This window comes from Mustela nigripes, chromosome 13, assembly GCF_022355385.1.
Source record: "Mustela nigripes isolate SB6536 chromosome 13, MUSNIG.SB6536, whole genome shotgun sequence".
Classification (NCBI taxonomy): Eukaryota; Metazoa; Chordata; class Mammalia; order Carnivora; family Mustelidae; genus Mustela; species Mustela nigripes.
In genome coordinates, this window is record NC_081569.1 from 26,885,120 (window position 1) to 26,904,724 (window position 19,605).

The window sequence follows — 19,605 nt, forward strand, 5'->3', positions numbered from 1 at the left end:
AGACATAAAAGAATATCTTTGTCACTCTGAAATAGGCAAAGATTTCTTGGAGAAGACATAAAACACCAGAAAAGAAAAAACATAAATAAACTGGATTTCACCAAAATAAATGTTCACTGGTCATGAAAGACACTGTTGAGAGAATGAAAGTGAGCAACAGACTGGGAGAAAATATTTATAACACCTATACTCGTAAATTAGAATTAGAATATATAAACAACTCAAAAATAAAAACAACCCAATTAAAAAAAAATTCACTGAAAGACTTGGATACGTCACAGAAACAGACATACAAATACCCCAAAACATCTGAAAAGGTGCTCAACATAATTAAAATCTTTGGAGGAATTCAAATTAAAACTACCAAAAGAAGCCTCCTCATACCCACTACAATGGCTACAATGAAAAGACTCATCTGAAGACACTAAGTGTTTGAGAAGATATGCAGCTGTGAGCTTCTGAAACCCTCATTCATCCCTGGTGAGTATAAAATGGAACAACTCTGGAAAACAGTTTGGCAGTTTCTTATAAAATCCAGCAATTCCACCTCTTCCAAGTAGAACAAAACCAGGTCCACAAGAAGACTTACATAAGAATGTTCAAAACATGGGGTCCCTGTGTGGCTCAGTCTGTTAACCAGTTGACTCTTGATTTCAGGGTCCTGGGACAAGCCCCATGGGCTCCCTGTTTAGCGGGGAGTCTGCTTGTCCCTCTGTCCCTCCCCCTGGCTCATGCTCACACTCTCTCTCAAATAAAATCTTAAAAAAAAAAAAAAAATGTTCACAACAGCATCATTTGTGATAGCCAGGAATGTGAAACAATCCAAATCTCCATCAAAGAGTGGAAAAATAGTCTATTGATGTAACAGAATAATACTTAATAAATTCTTAAAAGAATTACTGATACACAGAGTAACATAATCCCAAAAATATGTTGTTAAAAATATTTAGTCCGACTAAAAAAGCCAAGACATAAAAAGAGTATATACTGTATGGTTCCATTTATATGACATTCAATAAAATGCAAACTAATCTATGGTTGCAGAAATCAGAACTGGGATTTCCTTTGCAGGCAGAGATCAACAGGAAAAGGACATGAACGAAATTCCTGAGGTAATGGAAATATTCTCTATTTTGACTGGGGTGTAGTATAGAGTATTCATTTGTCAAAACTCATTAAATTGTGCACGTCACTGGAGGTAAAGTTCACCTCAAAAGGATGATGACCTCCGCACATATAAGAATGAACACTTTTTCTCAGACCTTAAGTGTTTTGAACCTAAAGAAGGAAGATGTGCCAGCAGCCAATAGCTGTTTTAGAAACAATCACTAAACTGTGGCCTAAGAAAAAGGAATCCAACCATCTTGGTCGAAGCGTTGTTGGGAAATGCATAGAACTGGCTCAAAGAAAGCACCTGGCTTCAGGGGAACCAAAACCAGTAAGTGTGTCCAAGAAAACACCAGCGGCAACGGGAATGGCATCTAACCCTGACACCAAGATCATAAGGAAACTTGGAACAGTCAAAGTTAGAACTCTTTCAAGGTAAGGTAAGCACAAAAGGAAGGCTTAAGGTAGACCTCCCAAGTCTACCCTCCCTCTCCAACCCCCAGCTGAAATGTGATTGAAAAAGCAAAAGTGGGTGAGGTGGAGAGGCCTAAGAAAATGGTGAAGCTACTTTTCTATATAAGCATTTGCTAACAACTAGTAATGGCAAAACCTAGATCACTCGTTTAAGGAAAATTCAAAAACTAAAAAAAACATGGTTACTGTTACCATTTTTTTAATCCAGTGAGAAACAAAATGTGTAGTGATAGGCAGATGTAATAGTATGGGGGGGCTGATAAAGGGAAAGATTAAATAGTCCCTATCAACATGTATTTACCCTTATTCATTTGTAAACACTTGAAATCCTTTGTACTTCACCATATAAGAGACTCAAATTCAGATCAAAAGTGTCTCAGTGAAGATTAAAAATGCCAAGTATAGAGTACCACTGAGTGGAACAAAGAAAATCCTAATAGCTAACATTTACACATTGATTTCTGCACATCTCTACTCTACTTTTCATGTGTTAATTCATCTTCATAACTTTCCAAAGATGGATTATCAATCATCTCCATTTCATGTATGGGGACACTGAAGTCCTCTGAAGTTAGGTAAGTCACCCAAAGTCATACAGAGAGATACTAAGTACAGCTGGGATTCTAATCCTGGCACCTGAACCACTGTACCATGACTGCCTCAACAGAGTATCTCTCCCCCATGAGCTATAGAAAAGAATCAACAATAATAAAAACTAGTACAAATTCACCAGCAGCATACTTGGGAAGAAGTATAATTTCACACTATAGACTTCAAACCATGGTCTCCAAGAAGAGAAACAGAAGTTTCCTAGGAAGGTCTACTGTAGCTCCTGATCCCAGCTAACTTTATGGCATTTTGGATGGCCAAAAATAAAAATGTGCTTTTAAGCTACAAGTAATTCACCAATCTACAGTGCTTCACATTAATGCAAGGCAGGAAATCATCAAATTGGTATTTTCTCTCACCTACAATTCCTGGGGTCACAATCCCAAGGACTTGGCACTGTTTTGGGAATAGCTTCTCAAGGGCAAACGCTGCTTCCATAGTAGTTCTTTTCCTTGCTGTAATAATATAGTAGCAAAATTATTAAATGTTATTAATTTTAGGTCAAATCTGATTGTATGGGGGAAAAAAGCAAACACTGAACAAAATTTAAATTATTTATACCAGAATGCTTTATAAGAAAGTCAATGTGGCACCTGGGTAGCTCAGTCAGTTACACATCCGACTCCTGATATCAGTTCGGGTCTGGATCTCAGGGTCGTGAGTTCAAGCCCCATGTGGAGCATACTTAAGAAAAAAAAAAAAGCTTAAAAACTTTGATGAAAACAAATACTTTCCCATTTGGGGCCTGTTTTTTAGTTTAAATTCTAAATGTGACCCTTAGCACCACTAAATTGCCTTTCTTCCTTGGTTTATATACTGTTTTTGTCCTCCTGTTATTAAATTTAGCAACAGCAGCAAAATTTTAACTTGTTGTTGTGCTCTTTTTAGCTGATTTTAGAGAGCATGACTTTTTCACTGCATAAACAAGTCACCTGGATTCAAATTAGACAGTGATAACCCAGGTCTAGCTCTGGGCCTCAGTGTGCCCAGCCTGGCACACTTGGTCTACTTCTTCTCTTAGCAGCGTCAAAAAGAAGGCACAGTATAACTTTGGTGTCCCTAAATGGGTCCCTATCACACAATAAAAGGCTTCAAAAGCCAAAATATACATCCTGTTTTAATAATAAAAAGTGCCTGGAGGATTAAAGTATTTCAAAATGAGAAACATATCTTTCTTTGAATCAGAAAAGGTCCCTCAAGTTTCAAAAACAATATATTCATGCATGCTATAGGGAGAAGGACCAGAGCCTCAGAAAGTCAGTAACTCTCAGGACTAGGACAATATTTAACTCCAGAGGTGCATAAGGAACAAACAAATCCCCAAACCTTTTCTTTTAATATTTACCTCTCTTGTGGCCACGACACTCTTCCAGACTAATGAAAGTTTCTGAATCAGCCATGTAAAGAACTGTCTGTGGTAAGATGTGAACATTCTGCTAAGAAAAACAAAAACAAAAACGGAATTAGATCACACAAATACATGCGTGCTCTCACGGTCCCTTAAAGTTTAGCCCTGGTCCAAACTCTTGTTAGCATACCCCCGCCTTAGCTCAATATTAGCATTCTGAGTCCAACAACTTCCCATTCATTTTTCATTCATGCTTCTACCTTTTCAGGTCATTCATTTGAGCATCTATTTTTTTCTTCTTCAAGTCCAACTCATTCCAGCCTCATTCATTTTCATAGCTTAAACTCTTAGACAAAAACATTAAATGCCAGCAAAAGGTGCAAAAACATTAAATGTCAGCAAAACGCGCTACTTGCTTTATTTGAATAGGCATCACAATCACAGAAAAACCTCAGCAACAAAGGGAAGGCATACAAACTGTACCATTCCACTTTTCGCTGCCTACCAAATGAAACAGCCCAGGCCTTCATTTCACCTTACCATCTAGTTCCCTCCAGGGACCTTTTTTGCTTACTATAACCCAGACACACACTACTGTATAGATTCTCCTACAGCTCTCCCTGTTTCGTACTTAAGATTATTTCCCCCAAGAGACCACTTAAAATGCCACCTCCCCTACAAAACCTTTTCTTAGGCTCCTTCAGTACCCTGAACCTCATATGTGACATACTTTACATCTGTCATTTGTACTTGTACCTTACCTACACTTATGAGCTGGGCTTATTCAGACTCCTGTTTTCACTAAATGTCACATTACAGACAAGTGGCAAAGTGGCTGAATTAAACAAAAGGATGAACATATTTTTTTTTCCTAAGCTGGTTATTTTCAAAGATTTTTACTGTCAAAATGGAATGAAGTACTCACATAAAGCAAAGCCTCAATGTGATTAAATGGGGAAAAAAAGTTAATCCACTGTAATTTGGAGGAATGCCAAGATGTTTCAGAGCAGATTCCATACAAACTCAAAAAAGATACTAAAACAGAATGATAACCCTGTGGTGGCTCCACGCCTGATATCTATAGATCTAGTTCCCATGGCTCACACAGAATTTTTGAAGAATATAATTTGGTTACCAATTATTTAAAATTCCACATAATATTTACAGAAAATGTGGACTTCCAGATTCTTTTGAAAAACTATAGACATTTTAACACTTTGACTGCATTTCTCTTGATGGGGGCTAAATGCAGGCAAGCACTCCCTGGTATGCCACGGCTTTACTGCTCTGTATGATGTTACCCTAAACCAACTTAGTTATCTGCCTAACCTTGGAGTCATTTGAGTTTGTGATATCTGGTATAAGGAGTAACAAGATAGGAAGTCTAATCCTGAGGTTTTATGATTCTGTCTTTTCCAGTACCCAATGAAAAGCAATTACCCAGTCTTCCTAATTCTCATCAGAAGTGCTGACAATGACAATCCTCAAAAGAAAATGTTCTTAAAGCACAATGTGAGACAACTATAACCTCATTCCACCATTCAAATGGCAAGACATTTTATAAAATTTTTAGTGGACTTTAAAACCTTCCTAATAAAAAACTAACTTTCTTTATGGCTATAATAGTATCATGTCCACTAGGTAATTTGGCAAACACAAAAAAACCAGTATGATTTGGATAAGGTTTCCATGTTTCACACTAGCTTTTACTATAATGAATAAACTTCTTTAAGGGCATTACCATATGAATTTTAATAATAACACTGATAACAGATAATTATTTCACTTACTGAAAATAATATCTCTGGTACTGCAGGTAATATATTAGATGCATCGCCTTTCTATTATTTAAACCTTAGAACAACTCTTTAAGGGTATGAGAAAAATTCTTACTGTCTTTTCATTTTATGGAGATAGAACATGAAGCTCAGAGGGATTAGGTAACTTTTTCAGAGACTGGCAGCTAATATGCACTAAAGATGAGTTCATATCTAAATCTGTCTGGCTAGGGGTGCCTGGGTGGCTCAGTGGGTTAAAGCCTCTGCCTTCTGCCCTGGGATCAAGCCCCACATCGGGCTCTGCGCTCAGCAGGGAACCTGTTTCCCCCTCTCTTTCTCTGCCCGCCTCTCTGCCCACTTGTGATCTCTGTCAAATAAATAAAAATAAAATCTTTAAAAAAAAGAAATCTGGCTAGAACAGCCATTATAGTGTATAAACTTTTTTTAAAAATTTGACAGAGATCATAAGTAGGCAGAGAGGCAGGCAGAGAAAGAGGGGGAAGCAGGCTCCCTGCTGAGAGCCGGAATCCCAGGACCCTAAGATCATGACCCAAGCTGAAGACAGAGGCTTTAACCCACTGAGCCACCCAGGCACCCCTATTGTATAAACTTTTAAAACTATATAAAAATAATACTTGCTATGGTAAAAATTTAAAACATTAAAATAAAAAAGTCATACAATTCTACCCTGAGAGGAAACTTTTGCTAACATTTTAGCTTCTTTTCTATTCTTTGTTTTCAATAACTGAGATGATATTAAATATAATTTCATAATCTGCCTTCTTCACTTATGACATGAACATCTGTCACTAATATAACTTGCACTTCATCATTAAGTGACTTTATTTCTAAACACTAGGTTATTTTCAATTTCCCTTATAATAAATGATGCTGCAAAGAACAGCTTTATAGAAGTCCATCTGCATTTTGAATTTCTCCAAATGACAACTTCTAGAACAAGACTGGGTAGGATTTGGGCCAAAATGCAAAGGAAGTTTTCTGTGAGACTACCTCTGGATACTGCCTACTCTGGGTCTGAATCCTAGAGCCCAAAAAGAAAAAGGAGAAAATCCACACAAGGAAGGTAGAAGCAGAAGACTGGTCACTTATGGGGCATTTGTCTAATATCTAAACATATTAAGAATGATGAGAGCCAGGTTTCTCACTGTATAAATACAACCTAAGAGAAAACTGGAAAGAATCCTGTGTTGCACTGGAATTGGATGTACTTATACAAACTCATGAATTTCCATATATATAAGAATATAGTTATAAAGGTGTATGTATGTAATGGTGTGTACACACACACACACACTCCTTGGCTCTGTTCCACTGGGCTCTGGAGCAGCAAACCCTTCAACAGTAGCAAATTGTCCAGATCTTGGCTTTTAAATACCGTGAAATACCTTTCTCCACTAAAAGGAAGCAGAGCTTTTTAAAGAAATGGCTGATTCCAGGATTAAAGCAGACAAAAGATAAAATGAACTAAGAATATCTTGCACCAGAAAGCAAGGAGGTGCCCAAAAGTGATGGGCTCATCTCTAAAAGACCCTGAAACTAGCTGACAGGGCTCCTGATAGCCAAACTGGGGACAATTCGGATACCAAAATAAAGACTGATAGTTAGAGATTATATTCCATTGAATAAAATAATAGACTTAAGAATCTATACAGAAATAAATGAAAAGAATTGAAACAGGATAATTATGTAATTTCCAAGTACCTCCTCACAAAATACTTACTAATTATAGTGGAAAAGAGTGATTTTACAGGAGTGACATCTGGCACACAGCACCTTAATCAAATTATCAAAGGTACTAACACTAACACCAGTTAATGGGACAGAAATTAAAATTATATGCTACCTGATAGGATGAAACTAGAAGAGCACAGCATCACTTCTGTGATATTCCTGCCAAAAATACATAATCTGAACCCAAGAAACATGTTCTACAAAATAACCAGCCTGTAATTTACATACTTGTCAAAGTTGGGAAAGCCAAGGAAAACTTGAGAAACTGTTCCACAGGAAAAATTAAAGAAATGACAGGGGCACCTGCACTCAGCGTGAAGTCTGCTTGTCCCTCACCCCTGGACTGCTTTCTCAAATAAATAAATAAAATCTTTAAAAAAAACCCCAAAAACCTTAAATGACAAAAACAACAAAAGATTCTAATCCGAATTATTTTGTTATGAGGAACATTACTGGGACAACTGGCAACGTCTGAAAGGATTCTGAGGAATGGATGGCAGAAATATATCAATAAGAATTTCCTGACTCTGATGATTGCATTGTGAAGATGTAGAATATTCTTGTTTGTATGTAACGCATACTCAAGTATAAGGAAGTGAAAGAACATCAGACTGATTGTTTACTCTAGAACAGCTCTGTCCCACTGGCAAATGAGATACCACAGCCACACAGTCACCTGTGCTCAAGAAAGCTGCTCCTCTGATTCCACAGTTCAAGTTATTACCTCCCCAGGCTTTGCCCATCTTTTGAAATTGGGGTACCAGAGATACAATATCAAAGAGTACAGGACCAGCGGCTGAAATATTTAGGTTTAAGCATTGGTTCTTGGCTTTTTAATGTGACGCTAAGCAAAAAGAAACCCAGCATGCCTTCCCTGCCCAAAGTGACAATAATATCTGCTTCAAAGGAAGAAGGTAAAGAGAAGGTCCTCCACAGCGTTATTATAGTAGTAAAAATCTGTATACACAAAATGCCTAAGAACTGAAGAACGGTCAAACAAATCATGGCACATCCTTATGTGTTTATAAAATCTTTTCATGTCACGAGAAAATGTTCCGTAATTCAGAAAGAATAGGGTCACACACAAAATAGAGATTCAAAAGAAAAAGACTGAGTTCGCAAAGCCTGACCCAACAACCCCGCAAGGAACTGTGCACGATACGGCTTACTTGCCTCAATCTCCTCCGCTACCACGCGGACCAAGCAATGCTCCCCCAAGTGGCCAGCATCCGCCAACCCCGCGGAGATCCAAGTCACACTCCGATGCGTCCGCAACACTCGACGAACACACTCCCTCCATAAGCGGCACACGCTGGGGGCACAAACGCACAAAGGTTGTGAAGGGACGTTCATTTCCTTCTCCAGCCGCTCACGGAAACTCCCGTTAGCCCAGCAGGAGAGAGACTCTTGCGGGATCAAAAATCCCAGAGCGGGTGGTGTTGGGGACGTAGATTCGGAGGGACAACCTGGGCCGGAGAAAACCTTAGGGCGCACCTCGTCCCTGCAGGAAGAGTCCCCGAGACAGGCACAGGGGTACGGCAGGCATACCTCGCGGGTGGGGACATCACTTCGGGGGAAGAAAAGGGAGCCGTGGGACAACCGTGGGTCCCGATGCTGTCTGCCCGCCCAGCCAGCCAGGGCAAGCCCGAAGCATGTCCCGAACTAAGCTTCCCGCCTCCTCTCTCCTCACCCGGCCACCCGCAGCAACGCCTTGGCGGGCAGGAAGGTGAGGACACGCTCCACCACTTCCGCTAGGTTACCCAACACAAAGGTACTCTGTGGGTCCGCGGAGGAGCCTTGGCGATCACCACCACCATGATCACCACAGCCACCCACCACCTCCATTCCTCACCAACCCGCCGAGCAAACACTACGGCAACTCGGAAGGAACCGTGAGGCCAGCTCAAGACCTCCCAGCCAGCACGCACTGAGCAGGCGCGCGCGCTCCACTTCCGGCCGGTTGGGGGAGACCGAGAGGTGAGCTCCACCCACGTGACTCCAGGCCCCGCGGTTTCCTGCGTCGGTCTTGGGGAGGGCGGGCTGGCGCTCTGACGTGGTGGGTTCGCATCTGTTGATCCTCCCGGTACTTTCCATGCTTCCCGCTGGCATAGATGATCCTCCCGGTACTTTCCACGCTTCCTGCGGGCACAGATCCTCCTTCCGTGCTCTCATTGTATTTGCAGCGCTGTATTCCTTGTCGGCACAGAGCTTTCTCTGATTCTTGAGTTGTAGGAGGAGACTGGGTACTATTTGTCCGTCTGTACAGTACAAATGTCTGTTAATAACGTGAGCCCAATCTTTGAACGGGGAGTATCTGCTTTAAGAATAACTGGCTGTGTGTGGAGATGACCACCTATATTCAACATCTAGTGAATGTCGCCCTCACGCCTTGTGTGAGACGACACAAATACCACCTACCACTGCTGTGAAAACTTGCACCAAACTACACTAGTTCCTCATAGTACCATCAGAGTCACAAGGGAATTATGAAGTTTACGCTTTATATATATATATACGCTTTATATTATATATATATAAAGCGTATATATATATATATAAAGCGTAAACTTCATAATTCATATATATATATATATTTTTTTTTCCCCCCCAAAAAAGTTACTTGACAGCGCGCACAAGCAGTGACAGGGGCAGAGGGAGAAGCAGACTCCCCGCTGAGCAAGGAGCTGGGCTGGACTCCAGCTGGATCCTGGGACGCTGAGATCAGGACCAAAACTGAAGGCAAATGGACAAATGACTGTGCCACCCAGACGCTCTTAGCTTAAAAGGATTATTGAAATACAATTAACTGTTATATTGGTTTCAGGTTTATGATTTAAGAATTCTCTGTTACTCAGTGGTCACCAAGATCAGTGTACTCTAATGTTCACCACCTATCTCCCTATGACCCACCTCACCTCTGGCAACCACCAGTTCTCTGTATTTGAGTCTTTTTAAAATTTGTTCCTTTTGCTTAAATTCCAACATGAGTAAAATCACATGGTCCTTGTCTTTCTGACTTATTTAGCTTTATGGCCTCTAGGTCCAACCATATTGTTGCAAATGGCAAAAAGTTTCTTGTTTTCTGACTGAATAATATTCTATTGTATATAAATACCGTTTCTTTATCCATTCCTCTATCAATGGACTCTTGGGTTGCTTCCCTATCCTGGCTATTGTGAATAAACACTGCAATAAACAAGGGCACGTATCTTTTCAAATTAGTGTTTTCATTTTCTTTGTATAAAGAATGTATAATACCCAGTAGTGGAATTACTAGATCAAATGGTAATTCTATTTTTAATTTTTTGAGGAATGTCTATACTGTTTTCCACAGTGGTTGTACCAATTTACATTCCCACCAACAGTGCATAATTGTTCCATTTTCTGCAACACACTTGTCATTTCTTGTGCTCGTAATTAGAGCCATTCTGACAGGAATAAAGTAATTATCTCACTGTGGTTTTATTTTGCATTTCCCTGATGGTTAACATTGAGCATCTTTTGTCTGTTGGGTTTTGGCACATTCTCAACTCCAGGCCTACTGAATCAGAATCTGGGGTCAGGGCCCAACAGTCTGAGTTTAACTTTTAACAGTCTGTGACTTGTGCTTTCTTGTGATTCTGATACAAGCTCAGGTTGAGAACCAGATAGAAGGAATGTAAGCACAGCATACACTGCTGTATCCCTATTTAACATCCATTTCTCCTGCTGCTTCCTTACTAACAAAGCCCAGATTTGATCTCCATCTTTTTCTTTTTTAAAGACTTTCATTTATTTGACAGAGAAAGAGAGTGAGAGCGAGCAAGCAAGGGGAGCAGCAGGCAGAGGGAGAGTGAGAAGCAGGCTCCCCGTTGAGCAAGAAGCCCGATGTGGCACTAGATCCCAGGAGGCAGGGATCATCACCTAGGCTGAAAGCTGTCTCTTAACTGACTGAACCACCCAGGTGCCCAGATCCCCACCTCTTGAAGGTAAACACTTAATTGATCTAAACTAGTGGATCTCAAACATTGTGGCCTCAAGACTCTTACATTAAACAAGACAACCCCAAAGAGCTTGTTTATGTGGGTTATGTCCATTAATATTTGCCATATTAAAAATCAAAACATTTTATATAATTCACATAAAATAGTAAATCCAGATTAACAAAGATTGACAAAATAAATTTTTCGTGAAAAAATAACTATGCCCCCAAAGAAGGCATACAAAATGGCTAAAAGACATGAAAAAATGTTCCTCATCATTAGCCATCAGGGAGATTCAAATCAAAACCACAATGAGATACCACCTTCCACCATTTAGAATGGCCAAAATTAAGAAGACAAGAAACAAGTGTTGGAGAGGATGTGGCGAAAAGGGAACCCTCTTACACTGTTGGTGGGAATCAAGTTGGTGCAGCCGCTTTGGAAAACAGTGTGGAGATTCCTTAAGAAATTAAAAACAGAGCTACCCTAGTACCCTGCAATTGCACTTCTGGGTATTTACCCCAAAGATACAGATATAGTGAAAAGAAGGGCCATCTGTACTCCAATGTTCATAGCAGCAATGGCCGCAATCACCAAACTGTGGAAAGAGCCAAGATGCCCTTCAACAGACAAATGGATAAAGAAGATAAGGTCCACATATACAACGGAATATTATGCCTCCATCAGAAAGGATGAATACCCAATTTTTGTATCAGCATGGACGGGAATGCAGGAGATTATGCTCAGTGAAATAAGTCAAGCAAAGAGTCAATTAATATATGGTTTAACTTACTTGTGGAGCATAAGGAATAACATGGAGGACATTAGAAGGAACGGAAGAGTGAATTAGGGGAAATCAGAGGGGGAGATGAACCATGAGAGACTGGACTCTGAGAAACAAACTGAGGGTTTTGGAGGAGAGGTGGGTGGAGGGTTAGGTGAGCCTGGTGGTGGGTACTGTGGGGGGTACATATTGCATGGAGCACTGGGTGTCGTACACAAACAATGAATCTTGGAACACTGGAAAAATAAAATAAAATTTAAAAGAAATTAACTATGCCCCCCTTCACCCAATAGTGAAGAGTTGTGGCATCACTTTACATTTTGCAAACCTCTAATTTCTGGCTTAACAGAAGACAGGTGGATCTGCTTCGGAATTCCATTTGTTGTACCATCACACTGTGTGGCCTCTGGAAAAGTCCACTGTACACTTGTAAGAAAATGAGAGTGAAAATAGCAAATAATGCTTTAGCAAAATAATTTTTACCTTAAAAACCTCCCCCCGGCACTAGGGGTCTCCTGAGCTCCCCAAACATACACTGAGAACCACTTGTCCAAACTAATCATGATTTATTCTTTTCATCAGCCATTAGTTTAGGGGTGGACACAAGCCCCAGTTCTAGCCAAGGAAAAGTGAAGAACAATATGCTTGGGCAGGCAAGGGAGGCTTCTAAAAGACAAGACCATTATCTACCTCTGGACAGAGTAACACAGTTACAACATCCAGACATAACATTAAATACAAAGATGAAGCCAGCATGGAAAAATCTCAAAGTAGCATAGCAGAGGCCAGATGTATCAGGCCTGGAGTTTTCTGACTTCAGGACTTCTTGTGAGATAACTTGATACTTTCGAGTAAGGCCAAGGGAATACTAAGGAAGGGGCAGACTATAATAACTGAGGAGAATAGGGACAACTATGGAGAAAGCAGCACTTGGATTTATATTAAGGAATGAGAGTGGGAGAGGGAAAAGGTTGAGGAAAACCTGAGTATACCAAGTCTTTGCACACCATTTCCAGGTTCTCTAGCTTTCTCTTGTTAAATCAATCTGCCTCTGTTCCTCTCAACCCTCTCCTCACCCCATCCCACCATATATAAATCCTATTTTTAAAAAATTCACTCTTGGCTTCAGGTGTTTGTATTTCTATTATCTCTTATGAGGGAAAAGTAACAAAGTTATTTTTTAAATGGTTCTTTATTCATAAACTTGATGCAAGTTTACAAAATTTACTGTACATTGCCAAATAAATCTGCAATGAAAAATAAAACCCCCAAAAAACAAAGCATGCCAAATGTGCAGCTGTCAATCTGTTAACCATCAGGATATTAAAGAATTCAATAATGTATTCAAGATTTAGCCTTAGGTTTAAGGAGCTTTAATGCTTTAAAGAATTCTGCCTGGTCACTTATTATCTCAGCAACTGGCAATCAGAACTTTATACAAATGTAACCAAGTAAACAAAAATTCCGGAAAATTTTTCTACTGTTCTCTTAACCAAAATAGAACAAAAAGAAATTAAACACACACAATAATGCAGAAGTGCCAAGTTTCTCTGATGTGGTTTACAAAGTTAAAAATTGAAACTTAGAGCAAATGCATAGGAAACACTTTTGAATTTTCTAACTTGTTTGTGCAGAAAATGTGCTTCTGGATTTCATTTTAAAAGTGCTTAATAACTAGAATTTACTTTTAAATCAAACTTGGGTATACAAAAAAAATCTATCATCAACCAAACAGGATTGATTCAGGGAAGGCAATAAAATGGAGGTACACTGATTTGAGTCAGGTTTTATAAAAGAATGAACACATGTAGAGTTCCTATTAGTCTTTCAATGCAAAAGCCATGGTTATGACAATAGCAAAAATTTAAGAGTCTCCAAATTAGATAACTTTCTGTACGTCCCTGGGCAGCTTTTGCCCAAGGATTCTTTGTGCCAATCACTTTACAAGTTTATTAGTTTAAAAATGATTGCAACATCCCGTTAATAAAATGGAAACATAAAATAAAATGATTTAGTATTTTAAATAACTTCAAGCTCTCTACTGCAGTTCTTCATAAGAAATACTGAACAAGAAGGAGATTCAGCCCAGCAAGACTCTGATGCCCCAGTGGAAATTATTACTTAATTTACACAGCCTTGCTTTGCTTTGCCTAAAGAGTACAAGTCAATTAAGAGCATATCTTCAGGAAACAATTCATCTCTTCACCTAGCCATAAAAATGTTTAACAATTTAATGACTAGGCTTCCTGTCATTATTTTGGCAGTATCAAAAAATGGTTTTAACTTGAAAAAGCTACTGTGATTTAGAAGACCTTAAATTTTCTAAACCAATATTAAACATCAATTAAACTTTTATTGACTCTATATGGAACAGTGTATTGCAAGTCCTCATAACATATGAGCTCAATATGGGAGAGTTACCATATGGTCACAACTTCTGTAACCTGATGCTGACTTGTCTGCTTAACAGATTTTTCAAGAAAAGGAGATCATGAGTGGCCAGTATGTGTATTTATCACAAAAAATACAGCAAAGGCCCCACTGCTCAGTCCAAGATACCTAAAATGATCAAAATGAAAAGGCCATAACTCATACAGGATATCAATTGACAGATTATCCACTAAAATTATCTATTAGCTAATGTCTTCGGTACTGCTGTTAAAGGGGCACTCAAAGCTTGTGTCTGCATGTTGGAAAGATTTTCTTTAAAGCAACATTGGTCCAAACATATGGCAGTCAACATATTTAGCCATCTTCCTTTGGAGGGGTGTACCAGCCTGAAACACAATGGGAAAAAAAGTTAAAATACCTTAAATCAACTAGGAGAAATGACATTTCATTTAAGGTTATAGCTACTTTCTACTTTCTCTACTCATATTTTTCTTGTTTAAACCTGTTGTAAAAATTAAACTTACACTTGAGTTGGTAATACAGCATTTCAATATGTGCACAATATAAAAAAGTTATTTTCTATGAATAATCTGTATTTGAGTTTTCAACATAAAATTTCTATAGTAATCGAATTTCTAGCTAGAGATGATAGCATGGAACAATAGTCTACAAGCTAGGTTTTATCCTCTATTTCAATTGTGTAAAAATAAACCTCACTAAAAATAACTATCCCTCAAACCAAATGCTGGCATTTTAAAGTAAGAAGAATCTTGATTGTTAGTAATGCAATGATACCATTTCAGCAGTGAGGAAATCATCTCAGCAAGTGCAGTGACTATGCCTAGGATCAGAGCTAGCAGCATAAACCAACCTAGAACCCATTTCCTGATTCTGAATCTACTGTTCTTTGCCCAAAGCTAAGCTTCTACACACCCACACTTTCTAAAATACATTTCCATAAACATTTTTGAATGCTGACCACAATGTTTGCTTCAACAAAAAATAAATAAAAGAGAAGAAAAAATGCCCAGACAACAAAAATCTAAGCTTTCTATAGAAAGGCTAATTAAATGAAGTACTGCTTAGCAATGAAACGGCCATTGGAACAGTATGAATATACCAAGAAATGTGGAGCATCCACATGGTTACGAAGTACTATACAAGTACCTGTGGATCTACTAATTTAGTGTGCTGTGAATTATTATTATGAAAACCCAGTCTTGCCCTCAGGTTTTATCATTTCCTTCTTCAGAGGCCTGAACTGTTTCAAGTACTATTCTTTCAGAAATAGTCACTGAAAAAGTAGAGTTTGCTTTGTAATTAAAATAAAAGTGAGTAGAAAGCACAGATATTAAGTCACAAGCTACCACATTTCTAGTAAAGAACACTTTACTGTAAATACTCTCCTTAAAGAAAACTAGTTCTTATTTATTTACTCTGCACAAAAAAGCATCAGTTTTACTACCATGGCTATAATCAATATCTTGTTGTCAGCACTTAGTTACAAAGCACCATGCAAATGCACTATTCTTTTTCCTCACAAGTTTGGCAAGACCGATATGTTTTTTTAGAGATGAGGAAACAGAGGCTGAGAGGTAATGGGACTTGCTCAGAGATGCAGAGCTAATGAGTAACACAAATGGCACTTGAAAAATCAGTCTTCTAATTCCAAATCCACCTCACTGTTTGAGACAATAACTCAAAACATGCATTGTGAATACAAGCAAAATTTAAAGCAGAATAAAGTTTATGACAGCTATTTTAAGTTTTTAAAACTTAAAACTCAAATACTCTTAAGTGTATGTATACATACTGAAATTACGACTATTTTTACCATGAGAGACTATGGACTCTGAAAAACAGTCTGAGGGTTTTGAAGGGGTGGGGGGTGGGAGGTTGGGGTACCAGGTGGTGGGTAATATGGAGGGCACGGATTGCATGGAGCACTGGATGTGGTGCAAAAACAATGAATACTGTTACACTGGAAATAAAATTTTAAAAATTTAAAAAAAACGATTTTTACTTGAATAAATAAATGTGTGTAACCATCAAAGAGCATTAAGTAGTCTGAAGATGTTTCAGAAACAGCTGGTTCAGGATCCTGATTACATTTACTCAGTATCAGCAAGAACTCCACCTGTACAATTGCCTTTAACTCAGCTCCTAACCTAATATCATACATTTCAAATGAGTAAAGTGATTCATTCACTAATCTACTGAAAAATCTTGACTCTGACTCAGGTTCTCAGTCCAAGTATTTAGGATACAAAGAGTTTTGTGTGCATCCTCAAGTTAAGTTAAACTTTTTCACTGTGGTAACAGTACTTTAAGAATTTTTTTTTTTAGTACTCTCAGAAATTAAAGCAAAAACAAAAATAAACAGGGTAAGTTATCAATAATATCTTATATAAAACTTCTATAAATGGTAATAAATACTTATTGAATTAAACGTACCATTTTTCTCATGTATCTGTACAATGGAATTATAGGACTGTTGGGCTCTTGCCAGATTATACTGATTCTGAAAGAGAATTATACATGTTAAATAAAAACTATAAGTAGATGAAAATCACTGCAAATAACTTATGGATGCATCACCACTATGCTTAAAAGAACACATGAAACTGAATTATATTTCCATTTCAAAAATGGAAATTTTCACTTCTCAATTCCATTATTCTCTACCACTTTAGGGGAACAAAACCAAAGTTGTGCCACAATAAAAATCTATTTACACTTAATTCATTTTTATAAATCCTCTTACCACTTGACAAGTATAAAGCTTTATAGTTCTAGTACCCCTTTCCACTGATGAATCAAGGTAAAGAACTCTATTTGGACATGAATAAAACGCTCTCTTCCTTGTAACTTCCACCCAAAAAACAACAACAAAAAACAAAACCAAAAACAAAATCTGACCTTTAGGTAAGGTAACCTTAAGCTTTAAGGACTATGTGTATCAATGACATCTTTTTTTTTTTTTTTTAAGATTTTATTTATTATTATTTATTTGACAGACAGAGATCACAAGTAGGCAGAGAGAGAGAAAGGGAAGCAGGCTCGCTGCCAAACAGGGAGCCCGATGCAGGGCTCGATCCCAGGACCCTGGGATCATGACCTGAGCTGAAGGCAGAGGCTTTAACCCACTAAGCCACCCAAGCAACCCCATCAATGACATCTTCAGTTACAAATCTAATATCATAAGTGGCACTGAGGCATTACTAAAGGAGTCCTCTTGTACTAAAGAGTTTCTTGTATCTACTTAAGATTATATAAATCATGTATAGCTTATTGTTATTAGACACCATACCCTGCTTTTCCTCCCAACAAATGGTAGGTAGCATGCTACAGATATTGTTCTACCCCTTTTCTCACTTAACATATCTTGGACCTTGTTCCCCCATCAGTGTGCAAAAAGCTTCATCTGTTTTTTTAAATCATGAAATATTGCACTGAATGGAGAGTCAAACATTTTATTAATCCCCAAATGGTGGACATTTAGGTTGTTTTCAATATTTTGTTGCTACAATGTAACCGTGAGCAACTCTGCAGAAGTATTTCCAAAGCACTGGTTAAAAGTCCTTGAGTTTCAAAACTGCTGGGCCAAGACATACATGCCTTTGTAATCTTGAGGTGTTGCTATGATAGCTCTCTACAAGACTGTATAAATGGGCTTGCCTACCTGCTATGTGTGAGAACGCCTCTACATGGCTTCACCAGAGTGCTCTTATAAACCTTTGTTATTTGTGACAAAATTAGAGGTGGAAGATGAACATAGTGTGGGTTTGATTGCATTTCTATCTCTGAGGGAGGCTGAGTTTATTTATCTCCAAATGTTCAGAAGCCATTCATTTCTATTTCTGCAAATGGATGTTTTGTAACTTTTTCTTTTTCTAGAGTATAGCCTTTTTCAGTTTCTAAGAGCTCTTTAAAAATAGTAAAACCCTCCCATAATGTATCTGAAAAACATAAAACATGCCATAATGCTATCTCCAAGCTAATGAAAAGTAGTGTTTTTTAGTTGGTCTATATGTTCAAAGGACAAAAATACAATAAAAATAGATTATATATGACAAAATACACATAAACTGAAACTTGCAAATGATCAAGAAGCAGTCACTTCCTAACCCTACCGCCCACTTACAAGATAGGAAGAGAAAAATAAGAACATTAGCCTTCCCCACTCTCAGTTGTCAATAGCATGATCTTCAATTACTAGTTTAAAGAGACTGCCAATGCAGAGACTTTCCCCTAAACAGGGAGTTAGCCCCTTCTGTTTTCTACTTCACTGACCTTATTAACCCTTCTTTCTACTTTCTTCCAGCTTACTTGACTGTCCTTTCTAACACTGAGCTAGAGGCTTGGTTCATTTTTATTCTTTTTTTTTAATGGATTTTAGAGCAAGGAGTATTCCCTCTGAGCTCTCATTTAATTTCCAGTATGCAGTGATTTCACTATTGCTGTTCTCTAGCTATTCTGTAGTTTTCATTTCAAAGCCCCATTAAGGGCTATTTCAGTTTTGTAATTCCACAAAAGGAACATTTGTTTTCCGATTTTGTTATTATAGTTTTTAATTTAATTAGGATTGGAGAATGACACCTGTCTTTTTTCTACTTTCAAAATTTGAAGTTTTCTTCATTGACCAGTATTAGTTTCATGAATGTTCCAGACAGAGAGAGAGATGAAAGAGAAGGAAAGAGGGATTTTAGTATTTCCATTATGGTTCAGTTCTAAGTATTTTTAAATTTTTGTATAATTTTTTAAAAGATTTTCTTTTTTTATTTGACAGAGATAGATAGCTAGAGAGGGAACACAAGCAGGTGGAGTGGGAGAGAGAGAAGCAGACTCCCTGCTGAGCAGGGAGCTGGTGGCAAGCCTCGATCCCAGGACCCTGGGATCATGACCTGGCTAAAGGCATTCATAGATTTTTTTTTTTTAACCATGATTTAGAATTGTGTTTAATTTCCAAATTAATGTGGATTTTTTAAATTAAATTTCCATTGCTGAGTTTTAACCTTAATTGCATTATATTCAAATTTTATGGCTTATTTTTATATATGAATTTATGATTTTTCCCATAGTTCATAAATGCTTGGGAAAGATGTAGTGCCTAACTATTGGGCACAGAGTCCTACAATCATCCATTTGACCTAGCTTAATTTGTTGTTCAAATCTTCTACGTCTTTCACATATTTAACTTACCATGAACAAGGTACATTAAAATCTCTCATTATGATGGTGACTTTGTCAATTTCTCCTCTGGTTTCACCACTTTTAAGTACAGTAAACAGATGATTATTACTATATTAGTTTTATCACATTTTTAACCTATATTTTGATGCTATTTTTTTAAGTAAATTATTACATCCTCCTAGTGATTGACTTTGATCATTAGGGAGT

The 19,605-nt window shown here is 38.0% G+C and overlaps 2 protein-coding genes across 11 annotated transcripts in view; both read right to left on the minus strand.

Annotated features, from left to right (window-relative positions):
* The window catches only part of FBXO22 (F-box protein 22), a 30,642-nt gene extending 21,611 nt beyond the window's left edge, over window positions 1–9,031 (minus strand). Inside the window, exons 1-4 of one of the 6 annotated variants that reach the window (XM_059371752.1) lie at window positions 8,921–9,031; window positions 8,242–8,380; window positions 3,536–3,623; window positions 2,550–2,645 (exon numbers count right to left, since the gene is read on the minus strand). In XM_059371752.1, coding sequence (XP_059227735.1) covers window positions 2,550–2,645; window positions 3,536–3,590 — 151 coding nt within the window. In that variant the 5' untranslated portion in view covers window positions 3,591–3,623; window positions 8,242–8,380; window positions 8,921–9,031. The other 5 variants (XM_059371753.1, XM_059371751.1, XM_059371748.1 and 2 more) reach the window with 5 other exon arrangements.
* Window positions 9,032–14,463: 5,432 nt separating this feature from the next.
* The window catches only part of UBE2Q2 (ubiquitin conjugating enzyme E2 Q2), a 71,687-nt gene continuing 66,545 nt past the window's right edge, over window positions 14,464–19,605 (minus strand). For 4 of the 5 annotated variants that reach the window (XM_059371756.1, XM_059371754.1, XM_059371757.1 and 1 more), the window contains 2 exons: window positions 16,660–16,726; window positions 14,464–14,591 (listed from right to left, as the gene is read on the minus strand). In XM_059371756.1, the coding sequence (XP_059227739.1) occupies window positions 14,560–14,591; window positions 16,660–16,726 (99 nt within the window). In that variant the 3' untranslated portion in view covers window positions 14,464–14,559. Of the gene's footprint in view, window positions 14,592–16,659; window positions 16,727–19,605 lie in introns of those variants that run through there. The other variant, XR_009399032.1, reaches the window with a different exon arrangement.